We start from the raw sequence: 20350 nt of genomic DNA, 5'->3' as shown, positions 1-20350 counted from the left end.
GCCAGCACTGTAAGAACTCTGGATAATGTCCAAATGAGCCCATGTGAGAATACAGAAGAAGATCCTCCGGAAGATTTACCACAAGTGTGTGGGCGTGTTGATGTAGAATATCCCGGGATGAAACAGCAGTGCCATACACGCGGACACCTACAAAGATTTCAAGAAAACTTTTGTTGATAAGGTCCGACGCTAGTGTCACTGTGCTTGTTATGACCCATTAGGAGGTTTGTTAATATATCTATTTTTGGGTTGAGGTGTCATGTTAGGCGTAGAGCGAGGTGGTAGGGAAAGACTGACACTCCACACAGGGGTTGGTACTAACTCCCTTTTTAGTGGACAACTCGACACACCTGATGGCGACACACACCCAAGAGACCGAGGAGCATAACGGCAGCTGACGGCAAATAGCAACCCAACAAGCCTCCAGTCAAGACAGTAACTAACCTGCTGGTTCTTTTCTTCTACGCTACTTTATTATGAACGGGGACAATTCCCCATCACTTGAATCAACTAAAACCAAACCACAACGCCCGCTGGACGTCGGGAGGTTCGGCGGAAAAGTGCAAGTAATCCATAATATCCCTAGTCAGATAGTCTTGCTGCACATAGGGAAGTGAGGCACATGATTCAGGTAAACTGCATACAGCGCAAGAACTGAATTAAATGTTATTTGGTGAACATAAAGGAGCTAGAGATGAGAATAGGGCCAGCATTTATCAATAGTTAGCCAGTTCAGTTAGTCTCGTAACAATGTGATCTCAGAATGTATGCATTACTTCCTGCCTCTGCCTGCTGGGCGACCCCTCTCCTGAACAGCACGGAGATTCGTCTGTTGTTGTGAACACGCGTGATTGGAGAATCTCCTGCTGTGTTGTTCATATGCTAGAGGCAAACTCCAGAGAACCGGAACCAATTGTATGGACGTTCAGAGGTGGTGTGGGACACGTGGCCACATTCTTTTTTTACTGTGTACACAATTATTCCTTACCTCTTCATCTGCTTCATCCTCATCTCCTGTGTCGTCATCCATCATCAGGCCATTGTGAGTGTGTGTTCGTCCATTAAAGGAGTACACAGGCTTGGTGTAGTGACCGATACTGGCCTGCTTTGTTACGGCTCTGTTAAAGGTCCTGTGGTGCTGTGCCTGGTGGGACATCACACACGCACGCATGCACACAGACCAGTTAAGTGATTAATAGCTATTACCAGCCAATGAGGAAATGTTAAAAACACTTTGAAAGGCTCATACCTGTCTCATGGCAGTCTCTCCAACCTTGTCTGAGTGTTTTCGGATGCTCTCCAGGAAGTCCTTGAGGTCTGACATTGAGATCTCCTTGATCTCCTCTCTCAGTCTGGGGAGGTTTTCAGCCATGATTTGACAGAACCTGTACTGGCTGACTCTGTAGAGCCAATTAAATTTTGTCAACGTACAATTAAATTCAACTGACATTTATTTTTGTATTCAAATGAATGCAATTCAACTGGAAATTTAACCAAGTGAGACCATTCAACCATTAAGGCAATATTACAGTCAGCTGGATTTCCAAACTGATTTGATATTTATTCAATTTGTTTGTGTACTTTCTCTTGAGTACTATTTGAAAACGTTTTTAAAAGGATGCTCTAATACAGAAGATCATTTTGATTTCCCATGAAATGGCATTATTTCTTCCATAAGGAAATATAATTCCTGTTGAAACAAGTAATTGGAACAGGACAATATGTAAAGCAGAATAAGTCTTACAGCTGCACTAATAAACATTACTAACTCTATTTTTCCCTTTTTAGCTTCTATCAGCTCATTGTTATGGTTTATTGGCCCACAACTTTCTTTTTCGTTTCAGTTTCTCAGTTAATCAACCCAGTTTCAGCCTGTGTCAGACTAATAAGTTAATATTGTAATTAAGGCTGTCATGATATCAGATTGTCATGGCCAATAGAATTGGTAAATTCTTTGCATTTATATAGCACATTTTGTAGTTTAAAGAAACACAAAAATAACTTCTACTTAACCAAATTCACAATAAAAATATTATCAAAATATCTACAGGAAGTTTGAAAAAGATGAATAGTAATTATATTATTCAAATTTCATGTTTAACTTTATTTAACCAACAGTTGTGACAACAGTATTGTAAATAGTAGTTATTGTAGTGAATACAGGTTTTGAGAGAGCGAGGTAGACAGAGACAGGGAAATAATTCTAACTAATACCTATCATGTTGGTGTGTAAACCAAATAGTTACTCTGCATCACGATGGAAAGACAGAAATGTGCAAGAGATGCTTGAACATTTTCCTGTGTGTATTTTCAACATATCAATCATTAGTTTTTAGTATTAGTATTGTCAATACCAGGGTATCGCGACAGCCCCCAGTTTAAATAATACTGTTGCTCTGTGTGTGCTGGATCTGTGGACAATTACTTTCCAACATGTTTGTCCTCATAACTTTTTTGTGTTTTCTGTTTTTTCTTCAACAAGTGGCCAAACGTGCAATTAATGCAGCTCTTAAGATGAGGTAAATGGTATAAAGAGTTTTTATGATTTTGTAATCCTACCTGGGGATGAAGACCTTCTCCAGCTGCTCCATGGTTTTCAACGCAGCATAGTATCTGCAGAAACAAATGGTAAAGTATCAGTAAGGTGGCACAGTAATTTTGTCCTCTAACTTATTAAAGGACAGATTTCCAAATTAGTCTTAAAAGAAAGGTCAGGTGCCAATATTAAGTTTGTTTAAGTTTAACTGCCATGATCCTTTTCTGATGCTCTTACAATGCAACATCCATAGTCTATTTTTCTTTCCAATCTCCTCTCTGTAGACTTGAAAAATTGTGACTATCCTTTTGAAGGTCCAGTGTGTAAGATTTGGGTGAAAGGGACCTATTGGCAGAAATTGAATATAAAATAATCCTAGTGATGTTTTCACTAGTGTGGTTCATCTAAATTGTACGAAATGTTGTTTTCTTTACCATAAATCACATCGGAATGCTAACCCAGAGCACGGATTATTTTCACGACACTTATTCACTTTGCATGGGGATACTGCCCATCACATCTTCCACCAGTGGGAAGTTCGGCTGAGGAGCGTGAGTACTCCATGACCTCCCTAGTCAGTTAGTCTGCCTACACATAGGTAAGTGAGGCAGACAAAACGAATAAACTGCATACACCGCAGGGAATGAATTAAATGTTACAGGGCGGATGTGAAGGAGTTAGCTCTGAGCGTAGGACTAGCAGGTAATAATAATGAAATCTGTGTTTCATTCTGTGGTCTGTCACAGTGTGCACACATCACGAGGGTTCAGCTTTGGGTCAGTGTGCTGAGCTCCCATCGTTAGGCTGGTAGGCAGGCTGTGAAGGGATCTAATTGGTCGGTGAGTGTGTAAAATGTGTTGCATACACATGAACAGAAGACAGACTCATAAACTGTACAGTGAAAAGGTTTGTCAGAGTGCATGGCACCAGGACAGAGGACACAAAGGCTGCAAGTGGCAGATAATTGTATAGAATGTGACCTGGGCATCAGCACATACAGTTCAAAAAATGTGCATTTGAGCAATACAAACTCATTCCAATACATGGTAACAGTGTATAAGCCATGTCATTACTGCTAAAAGTACCCTTCATGCACACAGATCCCACAGGGTGGCCAGCATGGTCTAACTGGCTGTGACAGAGCTGAAGTGAGGGGGCCTTGTTCTAAACAAGGGCACACTGAGGGTCAATTGTCCTGCCAGTGAATGGCCTTTTCCTTTGGTACACACTAATGAACAAGAAAGGGTAATTATTTTCCTGTCTAAAGTGAACTCTCCTCTCCTCTTTATACAGACAGGCATGTAAATGTGGCCAAACATCAAGTTTGTGGGGGTAAGAATAAAGTTCAATCAAACCCGCAGAGCAGTGGAAGAGTTGAAAAGCTAGTGGAAACCTGCATCATGAATACTGGTTTCATAAGATGTTTGATTAAAATAAATTGCATTCAATTAAATTGTATTAAATTAAATTGTATTAAATTGTATTAAATTAAATTGTATTAAATTGTATTAAATTGTATTAAATTAAATTGTATTAAATTAAATTGTATTTGTATAGCACCAAATCATAACATACATTATCTCAAGGCACTTTACATAGTAAGGTCAAGGCCTTAAAAATTGTAGAGAAACCCAACAGTTCCCATAATGAGCAAAGATTTTGGTGACTTTGGAGCGAAAAAAATGTTGAAAAAACTAGTGTTGCTGACCACTCAAAAGGCTTTACAGTGCAGGTTATGCCATTCACCCATTCACACACACACATTCATACAGTGCATCTATGGCAGCACTTGTATCTTGCCCAAGGACCCTTCGGCATGAAGATAGGGAAGACTGAACCGCCGACCTTCTGGTAAGAGGACGGCCGCTCTACCCCCTCAGTCACAGCTGCCCCACATATTATTAGTTGTTTAATTGTTTCATTAACACTACTATTAACTTAAATGTATTTCAACACCTTAGCTGTAAAAGCAATCTTTCACTGCCCTCTGTGGTTCTGTTTCACATTTGATCCGATTATGACAGATTAGAGAAGCACTGAGAATAGGGTTGTAAATGAAAACTATTTGATTATGTGTATTTGCTATACTGCTATAGTGTCCGTGAGCCCCGACATTCAAATTCCAAACCAGTGTGTTTTTCACAAATGCACAACACAGCAGGAGTTGGAGAGGTGTAGCAACCGGGTGCAGTATAGGCAGGAAGTGACGTACAGTGCATCCGGAAAGTATTCATAGTGCTTCACTTTTCACTTTGCCTTATTCCAAAATAGATTGAATTCATTTTTTTCCTCAGAATTCTACACACAATACCCCATAATGACAAAGTGAAAAAAGTTTGTTTAAAATTTATAAAAAATTGAAGCGCTGTGAATACTTTCCGGATGCACTGTATTACCTCTGCTGCGGAAATAACTTGATTTTATTTACAACAAACAGACACCGCCGTCAGCCCTTATTATCACAAACTGTCCTCTCCGTCTGTGTCTTCTAAATGTATGACACTGCTTTTTCATTTTCTGACTTCATAGTGACTTCTTCATGACGTTGCTTATCAAATGAAATCATCTGATGTGAAATCACAGTCTAACCAACATTAGCGTTAGATTATCTATTATTAGATTGTTTAATATCATCTCATCTCTTAAATTGAATCATCTGCCCATTTGCTCTCACATATTATACCGACTAAATTTGGTAAATAGTTTTCCTCGAGTTGTTGAATTATTTTGTCCATGCACACACACAGATAAAAAGATGCAACTGTAGCATTACAGAGGGATATATCCTGCTACTGTGTGATCACTACGTCTCACTCACTTTTATTCGAGAACTACCAAAATACACTAAGTAGGAAACAAGCAGGACACACTTTTATTTTTTTTATCTCTTTTCACTTATCCTTTTAATTCTATCATATAAAATCTCACGTTACATACATATTGTTTCTATAGTTACAAAATGTTGGCTCCTCACCACTTATATAGTCATATAGTTATATAGTTAATCCACATTACATCACATATCAAACCTCAAAAGAAAATCTTCCACCTCCACTAGTAGACAAAGTGTAACTTAAGTCTACTGACCCAAATTAAATTATAATATCACAAGTTTCTTTTGTCAAAATCAAGGCGGAGTTAATAGCAGACAGCTGAGAGAATACATCTGTCTGACAGCCTCTTCCTCTCTGTTTCCAGGATGAAGGACACCAGTAAGAAGAACAACATTTTCTCTCAGTTCAGGAAGAACGACAGAGACAAACAGAAGCTGATAGAGACTGTGGTCAAACAGCTGAGGAGCCTGGTCAACGGAATGTCCTCATGAACACACACGCACATATTGCTGTCACAGAGAGTGGATGAAGCATGCATGCAAACACACACACACACACACACACACACACACACACACACACACACACACACACACACACACACACACACACACACACACACACACACACACACACACACACACACACACACACACACACACACACACACACACACACACAGGAGTGAAAACAATACCCCTATTGCGCAGCTATGTTGGTGCGCAGGGTAATAAACAAATTGTTATTTTTAACATTTACTGTACATCAGCCCAGAATTTCACAATCAATCGCTACCTTATGCACCAGCATGTAAGCAGGGCATTGTTTCCACCCGTGTGTGTGAGTGTGTGTGTGTGTTTGACTGGAAAAAATAACCAAACAAAATAACACAAGGAAAGATTTTCAATGACTAAACATGGTAGATTAATTCTTTTCAGTAGTTATTTGCTTTATGAGCCAGAGTGGCTCTGTACTTGGTGACTCTGGTCTCTAGTGAATTCACAGCTAATTACTGCCACCTATTGACACAACAAGGGCATAACATGACATGCGACAATCGACTTGGGCAACAAAACACGTCGAAGAGGTAGATTATGTGGTAGGAAGATGGCTCAGGGTTTCAGCGATTTGTGTTCACTATTGGCTTTCACTCTTCATTTAGTTTATGGGTCTCTCGACCACTGTTTCTTTGTCTTTCCTAATTAAGCTGGGGAAGCAACAGTTGTAAAAAGTGTGGAAAAACTTAACATTAAAGCCTCATAGAAAACCAGCGACAAGCTGATTTCCCAGGCCACAGCAGCACATCACTGCAGTATGAACTTTAAAGCTGTTTATGATCCGCCAGTAAGACCAAAGAAAAATGTCTCCAACAAGTGTTTCCACACTTTTGACGACTTGTCTCTGCTGTATCATTAGCAGTCTTTGCCTCCGCCATTTTTCCAAGCTTTTGTCCAGAGAGGAGACAGCGTTGTCACATGAGCAACACAAGGCACAGCATTGGCTAGTTTACTAACCCCACCTCAGGAGACGTTGCCACAGTGTGTACCATGTATAATAACAGACCTGACTAATCGATTATGAAATTAGGTACCAACTATTCTTATTCTAATTTGTTGTTACCTTTTGGTTTCCAGCTGCTCCTTCAGTTTGCTGTACATTTCTAGCACTGCAAAAGAAGAGAACATGTGAAAGTGGATGAGTAGAAGGCTTTTTTTGGTTCAAGCTTTTTATTCAGTTTGGCTCCTAAACAACAAATCTGTAACCAAAGTAAATCCATCAATACATTATCTACACCCTTATCCTGTCAGGGTGGAGGGAGAGCTGGAGCCAATCCCAGCTGAGATTGGGCGAGAGGCAGAGTACACCATGGACAGGTCGCCAGCGCAGCGCAGACTCAATATACTGTACAGAGAAAAACGACCATTCACATTCCCCTTGCTCGCGTTGTCACACTATGGTTGTTACTGTCCACACAAACAGTAACTTATCCTTTGCCGTTCAGTCTGTGTGCCTGTCAATTGGAATGTGGAGAGTGATCTTCTTGCACATGCACCCTGTTACTGCCATGGGTGAATCAATTCTGTGGGAAATGCTGATGTTTGTTGTCTCTATATGTAAGCCCCGTGATGGAGTGGATAGGGTGTACCCCGATTCTCGCCAAATGTCAGCTGGGGTTTGCGAACCTCAGAGGACAAGCTGTATAGATGATGGTATTAAGTGCATTAGTGACCATCATATTGACACAGAGGCAGCAGCGGTACCTGGTATACAGAGCTGGAGCTTCTCAACAGTCGTGGCCATGTTCCTCTGCTGGATCCGACAGCAGATCACCTCCTGTGTCTGAGCTGTCACCTGAGGGAAGGAACACACAGTGGAAGGAGACAATGAGAAAGAGGCCACCACTGTTAACTACTGGGTCAAACAAGGTCATGTTTGACGCACGACTGTCTTTTCATTTAACGAGCATGCATATGTCCCGACAGCACAATAAAAAGCTTCTGCACATTCATGCATTCAGGCGTACGCAGACTTACCTCCCTCCCAGCTTCTTGTAGTCTTCGATTAGTGTCTGTCACTTGACCCTTTGAAAACAAAAACAATCATCAGTTTAACACAATTTTCCTTTCACTCTTTTTCCTCTATTATTGCCTCCTATATTTTTAAATTTCACACGACTTACTTATTTTATCAAGACCTTATAGTATAAGCCTGGGGATATACTTTATTTTTCCTATTATCAACAAACATCTTATGTTGCAGATCAAGCTCCACTGGCTCAGTCTGCAACTTGTAATGGTCCCAAACAAATGCCCTGGGGTGAGCAACATTTCTTATAAACTACAGAGTCCATTTGGTCTGTTTTTGGAAGTTACTCAGTTGTTTCTCATAATGAAACATATTTGTGAGGATTTAAAAAATGCTAAATAGAAAAATGTATATATTTGTATATATAAGGTTAAGTTTGATTTAATGTGAATGTTTACCGTAACATTTTAATAATGTAAGTGAAAAAAGCACCTTATCCAAAGTGTATTTAAGTGTGTTTCAAGGGTAATTAATCCAAAGACTAATTCTGATACACAGCTAAAAGCTTAAAACGAAAATGTAAGTGTGGAAATAGCCTACAGTGGAGTTGATGCAAATCTTCACATATTGGTATGGTTGGTAAGTCACGTTTTCTGTTGATAGTCAAATCCTATTTTAGAATGTATGAATACCTTTGTTTTGCTTTATCCATACATGCTGTCACATGTCTATCTGTTCTTCCTCACTCTGTCTGCTCCCCCTCTCCATGTCCTCTCTTTTCCCTCTCTACTTCCCTCGGTGCAGCTGCTCAGCCTTGTAATCAGCTCATTGTCCATGAAGGGTCAAGAACAAAGGCAGGACAATTCAGATTAACCAGGCGATGGGGACCTGAACCCGTTGCTAGTGCACTGGGCCTTTCATGGGGTTTAATGGCTTGTGACAGGCTCTTTCTCACAGATTCAGTGACAAACTTGTCGATTCTGGCCGGGGATTTTTGAACTCTCGGCTCTTGACGCACGGCTGAGAGCCATGACCCAATTGACCAGTCGGCTTTTCGATGACAATTCTTTCAACAGTGAAGCTTTCAAATGAAATGGTCTAACTATATAATCACTATGTCTTACTTCATCCTGCAAGGGTACGGCACCAGAGCAAGAGTGAAGTGACATGGCTAGAAACTTAACTAAGACTGTTACCTAAAACATAATGCTGGGTAAGACCAAGGACCTTTGGGAAATGTGATATGGTTATGGTGCAGCGGACATTAAAACGTTTTTCCTCAGTCTAGTCGAGAATTGAGGGCAGAGGATGTTGCACCTTGTTAAGCCCTATGAAGCCAATTGGGATTTGTGAATATGGGTTATACACATAAAATTTGATTATGTTTGATTTGACGAGCACTTCTGCAAAAACGTTAAGCTACAGAGATAGCTTGTGTTTCTGATTCTGGTGGAGATAGTCAAAATTTTAAGCAAGTTGAGAAAAGTCTCCTGAACACGTCCTGAGATCCGATCACTAAAACCACATTCGGAGGTGGTCTGGGACACATGTGGCCACGTTCTTTAGCTTGGCTAACACAAATGCGTCCTATGCCACATATGGACTGCCTACTCAGCAGACGTCCACTGAACCACTGCAGTTTAAACATATTTTTACACTTCTCACTGTCCACTGAGACCACAATATCAACACTGATCAATCAATTCAATTTTATTTGCATAATGTATCAAAACATACATTATGTCGAGGTGGAAACCTTACAATATTATGAAAAAAAACAACAGTTCCCATTATGAGGGTTCTCATTGCTAACTGTGGAGAGAATAACAAACTCCCTTTAAATAGGAAGAAACCTCTAACAGAACCAGACTTAGAGGACGGTCCAAGAGAAGAGAGAGACTAGTGACCGTTGTTTAACCGTCATATTTAAGCTCTGTCACCAGAAAAAAACACTCATATTTTCTTAAATTTACCAAATCTTTCTTCGTAGTTGTGTGCCTTTATTCATTGAGCTCCTAGGTAACTTAAGTAAGCCAAGATGATAACCAAGAGGATGACCTTCTGACCTTGTCAAATGTGAATGCACACAAGCACACAAGCTGTAATAATGACAATTTAACTCAAATGCTGTACTAACTAATAATATGTGTATAATGTCATAATGTGGTTCTTTTGACAATCTAGTGAATAGCTGGTTCGAGTTGACATGGCTTCTGCATTTACACAGATTTAGCAGATAATGTGAGATACAGATCAAACGGCCCTGTTATCAGTTGTAACTGAGATATTGTAAACTTCACTACAGTAATCTATCTTACCATCAGCTTCTCTGCATCAGTGCGGACTTTGAGGAGCTCTGTGATGGCGTCCACAAAGCCTTGGTGGTGGAAATTGCACATTTTCTCAATTTCTCGGTCATGGTTCCTTATCCTGGCATCCAGCTTTTCCATGAAGCGCTTGTGGGCATGGGGCTGGTCATCGTAAATAGACCTGAAAGACACAAAAGAGGTGATGAATAGGGATAGAAGAAAAGGAATAATAGACAATTACAGAGAACACTCCAGGAGTCACTCCTCTTTTTTTATCTTATCTTATCTATGTCACTTTGCATGATGGAGGTTCCTCAGCTGCAATAAACAGCCTTGATATGTCCAACTGACAAATTCTATGAGCCCATGGCCTACAGTACTGACATCACCATTCATTTCTCCTGGAGTAACAGCTCCATCTGGTGAAGCCAGGAGTGAAATGCTAAATTCATAATGCTGTAAACATTGTAATTTTGTGATTCTGAACATCTCTGACACTGATATTTGGCTTTATGACGTCATATCTACTTTCACTAAAACAGGATAACACATGGGCTCTTATTATTAAAAGTGCCTATACATTTTAATACACTGGAACAGTATTAGATTCTGTTTTTTCTGTACAATAGCCAACATTTACCAACCAGCAACAGTTAAAGGACCAGCTCAAATTGTTGTATTTAGAATGGACGAGTGTCTGCGTCACAGTAAAACAATACCAACAACGTTTTTATATCAAGGGATTATTTATAGGCAGTATAAACAACAGAAGACATCATCACACAACTAGACTGTGGCAGCCTCCATAGTCTAATTTATCCTGCCATGGTCCAAAAGTTTTTACAAGCCTCAAAAACATAGACCATCCCTAACTTGTTGTTTTGCACTGTTGCTTCATTGAGCAAAATAGTTAAATACTATTATGATTCTTTTACTTTTAACTGAAAATACTTATTGTCTGTTAACATTTGAACTGTTAATTAGGGAACATTGCTAGTTTCTGTCATTTAAAGAGTAACAATGATCACGATACTATTGCCATGTTCTTAAAATAAACTGTGCATTTCATCATAGTCTCACACAAAGTGTAAAACAAAGGCTTTAATAATTTAATTACTTTTGTAAAAGATCAAGGTTGGATTAAAGCTGCAAGCAGTATTGACGGACGCTCACACATGTTGGAGGCCTCAACGGAAACATTGCTCATTCACTTCAAATGGGGCAATGCCTTGAGTTGCCAAACTGCATTGTAATTCTGTGGCTTTGCTTTACTTGTGCTGAATGAAGAAGTAAAAGCTCAACTTTTAAAACAGTAGCACAGGTACTCGCCAACCAAATCAAGTGAATGTAAATATTCACGTGCAGGCAACCGCCATTCAAATCACATGGATTCAAATACACAATGAAATCAGACGTCAGAATGACCTGGAGAGAGGAAGCAGAGACAGCTGGTGAACCTGGCATTTGTTCATCTGGTGCAGTTCCTTTTCTGTGCAATTCCCTTAAACAGGAACTTCACCTACTTTCAACCTGCTTTGTATTGTTACAATATCAATACTATTTGAAGATGAGCAATGTTTTAATTCCCACTGTGTTGACTGGACCGAGATATACTTGATCCTTTTCTGCCAGATGACAAATGTTACATTATCGTGGACTTCTGCAAGCTCCCTTGCCGTGTGCTAGAACTACAACATGTACTTTCGCATTTTTGTATGATCGAGGGAGGGGCAGTGGAATCAAAACATCCTGATAAAAATCAACCAGTTAGAACAACTATAAGGCATGGAAGATATGGAGGAAAACTATATTGTAAGTGTATTAAATGAGCCTGAATAGACTGTGGAGGAACTACAGCATATAGAGGAGGTAGAGGCCACCACTGGCAAAAGTGAAGAGGTGCACAGCTGCATCATACTGGGGGACAATTGGTGATGCCACTGTGGAAAATGTACATCTATGCTAACAAAAGAGGAGTCGCTGTGATGCAGGGAATTTCCAGCTCCAGCATGTGTCACGTGACACAAAATCTTCAGGCCACATAGAAACAATAGGAGTAGGGGACGTAGTTCTGGGTCCCAAAAAGAAACAGTAGAAAACAATCAACGCCAGCGTGGAGAATCAGAAGTCTGAGCACAGAGTAATTTCAGTGACAGTGCTGCTGACAAGGCAACATTACATTGTAAAAATGTATAATCCCAGAGCGTACCTGTGCTGTTGGTTTTTAATCAGTGCTGTGAAGTGAACTCTGCTGGCTGTTCTGTTCTGTTGTTAACATATTAGATAAGATAAAATGTCCATCTTAATAGAGCATGTGAATTTGTTATAGTAAAATAGTAAAATATAATGTGGATTCAGAGCCAATCTGATTACATTAGTACAGACCAACTCACATTAAACCAAACCGTGCCAGAGTTTGGTACCTGAGAGCAAGTCTAGGTGACAGAGAGTAGAGCATAGTCCACACTCCAGATCAGTGGGGGGCAATAATGCACTCACAAGCTGAAGGAGACAGGGTACTGGTGAGCCCCAGCATTGCAGTAGTCAAGACAACAAAGCAGGAGGTATTTTGTTAAACAAATCAGATGTTTCCTCACCTCATCAAATGTTTACTTTCATTCTGAATCCCATTTAGGGTTAAACATTTGTTTCACTTTCATTAATGATATATCTTTTTTTCCCCAAAGTTAATTTAATCTACAATGTGTAAAAAAAATATTAAAAATGCTTTAGTTTGCTTAACCTGTTAAACAAAGATATTCAGTTTAGTATATGACATAAAGATAAGCAGCAAATCCTTACAATAGTAAACTTGGACTGAATTATGTTTGTCTTCAATAACTAACTACTAAAGAGCTCCTCACAGAACTGAAGCGATGCATTAGACCTGATATAATGCCCAGCACAGCACATGCAAACTGGACAGAAGCCCATCCATGCAGTCCAGTCATCATTAGTTATGAGTTATCATGCTGCCTTATGAGCTTCCTCTTTCATGCTATTAATAATTGAGAGCAGGTGCTTGTTGAAACAAATAGATCACTGTGGTCCTGCTTCCTGCCAGGACAAGAAGAAACTTCAGCCAGTGGCCTGTGGGTTACAATGCTTTAACATGACACCGTCCAATATGTGAAAAGTCTGTTAGTCATACCACCAACCCCCAGATACATTTTTATCAGACAATAAAGTTTGATAGCTTTTACAACTTCTTCTTTTAACCACCCATGTGTCATGCTGCATTCCAGACTACTTGGAAGTCAAGTTAAAATTTCCAATTTGTGACCTCCAAGCATTCCAGGTATCCACAAATAACATGGCTAAAGTGTTGCACAGCTCAACTGTTTCACCTGAATTTGGGACTAAAAATAGATGTGTGTGAGCTGTAAAATGTATTTATTATGTGTGAATAACATGACTCATATTGCAAAATGTAACCCAACACAACTATGATAATGACGCCATCACTGTAACTATGCTGCAGCTAACTGAGCCCAAAGTGAGCCAGATGACCTGCTTACAAAAGCCACTGGACCAGTAAAATCCTGTGTCTAAACAGACTGAGCAGGCCCTTTTGAAAAAAAGTGAATGTCAAAGTGAATTTACTATCAAGTTCAGACACTGAGGTTGTAAAGCTAGACATGTTCACTGAGGTTCAACAATAATAATCATTAACAAATCTGTGCAGAAAACATTTGGCAGCAGTTTCTCATTTTTATCTGAATGAGTGTTACTCTCATTAGTTGAAATAACATATCATATCAGTAATGTAAACTTGAAATGTCTGAACAACGACCTTCAGTATTTAGATCAAGAGTTCAAGTTCATGAGATTAACTAGTCGTCAAGTGAATATGTCACAGGCTGTTTAATCAAGATATAAATATCATAAGTATAACTTCTGGACAATAGCAGATATATAATACTAAAGGACTCTGAATCAGTGCCAAACATCTTGAAACAGAAAAAGTCAAAAACCTAGTGAACTTCAAAACAAAATAAAAAAAACCCTCTGCTTGTATATGTCTTGTATTGTCTGGTAAGAAAATATATATTATTTGAATAATGTACATTGTGCCCCAAAAGTTTCTGAATTTAAGGAGCTTAGGAGCAAATGTGCTCCTTTGGGACAAAGCAGACATCATAATGTGACAATTGAACTGAGCACTGAAGCCTCCTTGCACAGCCGGCATTAATAAAGTAGAGATTTTAACTTAATATCAATGACATAATATTTTGACATAAATTTACACGAACATGTTTACTACACCATACTCTATCATTTTCATTGAATACAGGCAAATATCCTTAAATATGCCATTAAACTAAGCTGAGGGTAGGAACCTAAGCTGAGTGGTGGTCCCTTGTACTTTTTCTAGCAGGAGGTGAAGACAATCTTGACTTGTAAGCTGTCTGGAAAGCAGTGTTAGTCACCATCCAGGAGAGAGGAGCACAGGGGCCAGGTCACAGTGGACGACACTTCTGTGACCTCACTTGCATTGAGGACACAGAAGAATGGAGTCTTTGGTCGTGAAATTTAAGCAGAAATCAGAAAGCTTTGAGAAACGTTGGTGTTAAGGTGGTTTCTAGGTTCTGTTCTCAAATTTGTTAAGGAGCCGATGAAGGTAAAAGGCCTGACTGAAACCATGATAACATGCTTTTAAAAAGTGACTGTGTTGATAATATCATAAAGGAATTACGGAAATGAAACAGGCAGCCAGAGGTGCGTACCTTCAGAGCAGAAAGCCACCGATTAGCCCCGGGTATGCTGAAGGTCCAGTACAGCCTGTGTCACGGTGTGTGATTCACAGTGTGTGACAGAGCTGCAGACATTCACCTGAAGTCACTTCATTAATATTCATTTGTTGAATGAATGTCGTTCCCTATGGCATTGGAAGCTAGCTTGGCACCTGCTTATGATGCAGCATTGCTAGAGAAGGTTAGCCTGAGTAGTTCCTCATCCAGTTAGACCGTCATCAAGCTCTTTGACAAACAGACAACACAACACTAGTGGGGTCACCATGACTCATCTGCCATGAAACACAGGGATGTCAGTAGCGTTACTTTCTATTTTTGTTGAACGACAACCCGGGAATAGTTAGCAGTCAACATCAGTGAGATGAAAAGTCCCACAGCCACACCCACAAATGATGTTTACATTTTTTGACAGGTCCCCAGCCGTCATTAAGAACACTGGAGGTGGAAAACCCCCACACTCAGATTTATAAGAGCTGCTTTTAACTGGTAGAAATGCTGCTCGGTGTTAGCCGTTAGCCTGTTAGCTAGCATGTCAGCTAGGCTGACGGCTCATTTCAACCCCATACAGCCTGATAGCAAAGACCGTTAGCCTGCCGGTGGCTAGGTTAGCTAAGCTAGCTCATGGACAAAAGGTCTGATAATGTCAGTGATGCCAGCACACACACAGATATTATAGTGTCGAGGTGCTCTCTGAGGAGCCGTGGATTCCTACCGAAGAGTGGGACCAACACAAGCCGTGTCGGTGCTCTCTATTTCCTGTAGAATCCGCTCGTGCTCCGTTATACACTCCAGGGTTTCATTCTCCGCCATGATTGTTATGTGTGTATTGTGGCTGCAGCTGCAGCGGAGCACAGGCCAGTGCGACATCTGGTCTGTAGGGGGCGCTCTACAAGTGTCACCTGTATGACAGCAACTTTGTTTCCACACATCAGACCTTCACCTGAACTATAATGTCGCCAACATAAAAAAAACAAACATGCTAGATGTTGTTGATTGGCGAAATACATAATTTGAATTATTACTATTTATATACTACAAGTTTTTTTGTTGTTTTGTTTTTCCTTACTCTTGTTGAGGGTTAAGGGCAGAGAATGTCACACCTTGTTAAAGCCCTATGAGACAAATTGTGATTTGTGAATATGGGCTATAAAAATAAAATTTGATTGATTGATTTATTGATTGATGTTATTTAAATTATATATTTTTTATATACATGGGGCATGTTAATGTACATATATATTTCTTTGTATGACTTGTGTATGTGCCTTTTTTTGTCTTTTAATTTTTCCGTTGAAACTAAATAAAAAAGTACAAGTCCATAAAAAAATATTTATATTTATATTATTATAAATGTATAGAATTTATATATATAGAATTTATATTATTGAAATGAGACCTGCTAACAAACAATGCAGTATTTGCATCTTTGATGAAATAAGTGCTTTGACTGATACTCAGTTTTAGTGTCTTTTATAATCTAATATATTAATTAGGCTACACAATGACATCAGTAAGTCAAAGTATAGATTTATAGAATATTGTAACACACACATCCACACTCAGCCTTGCAGATTTTAATATCAGACTGCAAATCGATACCTGCTGCTGCTCATAAAGCTCATTTATTTTTCTATTTGAAGGGTTTAGTTCAGGGGATAGTTCACCCAAAAATGAATATTCACTCATTATTTACTCACCACTATGCCGATGGAGGGGTGGGTAAAGTGTTGTGAGTCCACAAAACACTTTTGGAGTCTCAGGTGTAAACAGCGTTGAAGCCAAATCCAATACAATTGAAGTAAATGTTAACCACTTTTTCAAACGTATAAAAACAACAGGAAAAAAAGATAAAATGCCTCCATACTGCTCCTGTGGTGTCATCCAAGTGTCTGTAAGCCCCGGCATTCAAATTCGACTCAAAACGAGTGCATTTACACCATGTGGATCTGTGATCCATGCACGAACGAGGCTCCGGAGGAGGTGGGCATTTAGACTAAAAACATAGTGTAAATGATGCTGTTTGGTGAGTAGATAATTAGTGAATATTCCTTTTTGGGTGAACTATATCTTCAAATACATTGCGTGCAAATATCCATCGATGCTCATGAACTTGTTGTTAAGTTCAATCCACATTTTACATTACTCACTTTGTAAATCAGATCAATGACTCCACCATCAATCTTGGTCACCAGTTAAAAAATGTCCCAAGTGAGTTTGAGTTTACCTTAAAGTTGTTCCTAGGGGCAAGTCCACAGATTCTAACTCTGCAAAAATATTTCCAAACACTTTCTCCTCTTCTCTGTTGTCCTCTTCATTCTGACTGGGAGGGTCAGGTAAAGCAGCATGGACCCTGTCAGTGGCCATTTCTCTCTTCACACTCCTGAGTATGAGGACTAGATTTCTGCATTTATGAGAGGGGACACCAAGAGCTGTGTGTTTGTGTGCACAGTTGTGTGTATGTGGGGACTTCCAGGGCACCTGCTACGGTCAGCAGAAAAAGAGAGTGCAACAGGAAAAAGAGACCTTGTGATTCACTGGACTTTGAAACCAACAACACTAACTTCTATTGTTCTCTGTGTTAACATTTCTCATATACTGTGAACCCTGAGAACATTTATGAAGAGGCCCGACCTGTTGGTTTTATCCAACAGATAGACATTTTAAACACAGTCAGCATTCAGACTTGCAGATAAGATGCTGATTTTTGGTTGTGGGCAATGAATGAATGATGGTGGAAGAATGGTGGGTAATGAGATTCTACTACAATTAAAATTGTAATTTATGTAATACCAGACCCATAGTAACACAGAGCCAATCTGAGAAAATGTTTGGGTGTCAGTTAAGAATGAGTGCAATTACACAAACTCTTACTTCTCTCAGCTAACTTTAACAGAAATATTATTAACAAAATGCCTTTAAGTAATAAAAAAAATACTTCAGTGAATACCTTATGTCCATAAATTTTGGGGACTTTTGAGAGACAAATTAAAAGAGAGTGAGGGAATGGTCAAATCTGGACTTTTATGGACAAAGCAAAAACATTGCATAAAGGGGGTGAAAAGGTAACTCCCTTGGTGCAGGTGATAACTCTTTCAGCATACATTTAAGAATGGCAATAATGTTAAAACACAGACTGAACTTAGACTTGAATTGACTTAACTATCTGGGGAGGATATCATGTCAATTTGATTCATATGGCTCATACTCACAAATCACAACCAATACAATTGTTCACAGTTTGTATTGTATTATATACTCAAGCAGGGCTATATGTAGATTATAATAGTTTCTCTCATAAATTAATTACCTGCTATATTTTTGGGGTTTGGGGTTTTTCTCATTACTGATTGTGGAGCTTGTCAGACTGTATACCTTAAACACAGGTTTTATCTGGCAGTCTTGTAAACACATGCAATGTCATCGGCCAATATAATTTGGAAAGAAAACAGTTGGTTCAGTTAGTAACTGTCATCAGCAGTGGTGTTGCATCAGAGAGAAAAGGAAGAAGAGAGAAAACAGGAAGAGAGGAGAGGGGATGTGTGTGTGTGTGTGTAAGAAGTGGTATCATACTCTGCTGTTGGCCTCTCAACTCATTAGCGCTGCAGGTTTTCCTCTTGTTTTCCAGTGAATCCCCCTTTTTGTAATGTTTGATTTTTTTGTGTCCAAGACGGACCTCTTATCATAAAGTGGTAGAGAACTCTCGGCGTTCTCTTTTCATTTGGTTAAGGTGCTGCACTTAAAGCTGCTTTCAGACATGCACTGAATTTCAGAGATCCTCTGGACATTCTCTGGAGGGACCGTGTGTGTGAATGCAAATGTCCGAGCGGGAGCGGGGTGTTGTCACAATAAACAATAAATAAAAAGACAAATCAATGACAAAGATGAAGATGTCAAGAGAGCTTTGAGTGATAAGGCCTGACGCTGATGTGCTGTAAACAAAAACACCTGATCTCCACAGCGGTTACATCCTGCCTCAGTCTGCTCCACCACCCCTCACCAGAATGCTCCATAGATTTCTGTGTTGTTGTGTACACGTCTGAGCAGAGAATCTGCTGCTGCTTTGTGCATGTGTGAAAGGCAAATTACGGACCAAATTCTCCGGACATCCTCCAGAAATGAAAATGATACGAAAAACTACAAGCTAAGCTGCAATGAGGAAGATGGAGATGACCTATAAGGATATTGAATGTAAACCTGTCACATGCAGCCATCTCCGCCACTAATTCAGTTTGGATCTGGTATGGACCCAGTGTTCTTGATGCTTTGGTGGGCTTTCACTTTCAATTTTGTCATTTTGAGATTCCAACTGTTGCTACAAATAGCTTGTTGAACTGCTGGAACATCTTATCACTCATAACAGATAAGGTGTACTGGTTCAATCACCACTTATCTGCCAGAACATCATTCCATTTAATGATGTTTTGGCCAAATTGTCAGGGTGCGCAAAATGGCAGACGTGAACCCAAAAGCACGACACTGGAGCAGGTTTAGGGAAAGACAAGAGTTCAGGTTTATTGGAACGATCCGGGGGTCAAAAGCCAGGTAGTCAGTCAGGTAGCAAACAAATCAGATAAGGAGCAGGCAAAAGGGAATCCAGGGTCCAGAAAGCAGGTCAGAGATGAGATCAAAACAGATAAAGCAGGGATAACGCTGGAAGGCTAGGCACTAACACACTAGACGATCTGGCAGAGAACAAGGGAAATGAGCTGGTAGATATACTGGGTGACTAATGACTAATGGAAAGCAGGTGAGTCTGGGGGTGGGGCAGGTAATGGGATCCGTGTGACGACGTGATGCAGAGCAGAGGGGAGTGGCTGACATCTGAAATGACATGAGAGTTAGTGATGCAAAAAATAAGAAAACAGACAATGAAACTATTAAGATCTGGCTGAAGTTGTGACACAAATCTTCAACCAGTTTTTCTTCTTGCTTGTCCTTTCAGTCTGTTTGTAACATGCGGAACCCAACCTGCAAATCCTGTGCTCAGAATCGTCTGCTTGTTTATTGTCTGCCCGAGCAGTTCAGTCAGCTAGCACACCCCCTTGTGCTACAGTACTATGCTCATTCTGCCTTGTCTTACCTCTTGCTTGTCAAAGAGTGGATCATCTTGACCCTTCATTTTGAGAATAACAGCATTGCCAGCACCCACTGTTGAAGCTCAGACGGTAGTACCATCTTGTCAGCTCATCTTTTGTATTAAAAGAGCAATACGTCCCTTTCACTATGTTGATTGAAAACTGTTACCTCAACAGATAACCCTGTGTATGTTTTCAGCCATCTCTTGAGAAAAGAATGATGTGCAATTCATATTGAGCAATAATCTGTGTAAGTACCCCATTTGAAAGAGTAGGATAAATGGATCACAGCCGTTAGGGTCAATGTGAACTATCA

The 20350-nt window shown here is 39.8% G+C and overlaps 1 protein-coding gene across 7 annotated transcripts in view; it reads right to left on the bottom strand.

Moving 5' to 3' along the window:
* exoc6 (exocyst complex component 6) overlaps window positions 1-17340 on the bottom strand; it is a 43079-nt gene extending 25739 nt beyond the window's left edge. For 3 of the 7 annotated variants that reach the window (XM_034569995.1, XM_034569997.1, XM_034569998.1), the window contains exons 1-8: window positions 15672-15803; window positions 10215-10386; window positions 7905-7952; window positions 7632-7722; window positions 6991-7036; window positions 2560-2613; window positions 1250-1400; window positions 989-1144 (exon numbers count right to left, since the gene is read on the bottom strand). In XM_034569995.1, the coding sequence (XP_034425886.1) occupies window positions 989-1144; window positions 1250-1400; window positions 2560-2613; window positions 6991-7036; window positions 7632-7722; window positions 7905-7952; window positions 10215-10386; window positions 15672-15769 (816 nt within the window). In that variant the 5' untranslated portion in view covers window positions 15770-15803. Of the gene's footprint in view, window positions 1-988; window positions 1145-1249; window positions 1401-2559; window positions 2614-6990; window positions 7037-7631; window positions 7723-7904; window positions 7953-10214; window positions 10387-15671; window positions 15804-17183 lie in introns of those variants that run through there. The other 4 variants (XM_034569993.1, XM_034569994.1, XM_034569991.1 and 1 more) reach the window with 2 other exon arrangements.
* Between the last annotated feature and the right edge of the window lie 3010 nt (window positions 17341-20350).

Source organism: Hippoglossus hippoglossus, chromosome 19 (genome assembly GCF_009819705.1).
Source record: "Hippoglossus hippoglossus isolate fHipHip1 chromosome 19, fHipHip1.pri, whole genome shotgun sequence".
Classification (NCBI taxonomy): Eukaryota; Metazoa; Chordata; class Actinopteri; order Pleuronectiformes; family Pleuronectidae; genus Hippoglossus; species Hippoglossus hippoglossus.
Note: the sequence above shows the minus strand (reverse complement) of the source record. Positions and strands in the feature narration are given on the sequence as shown.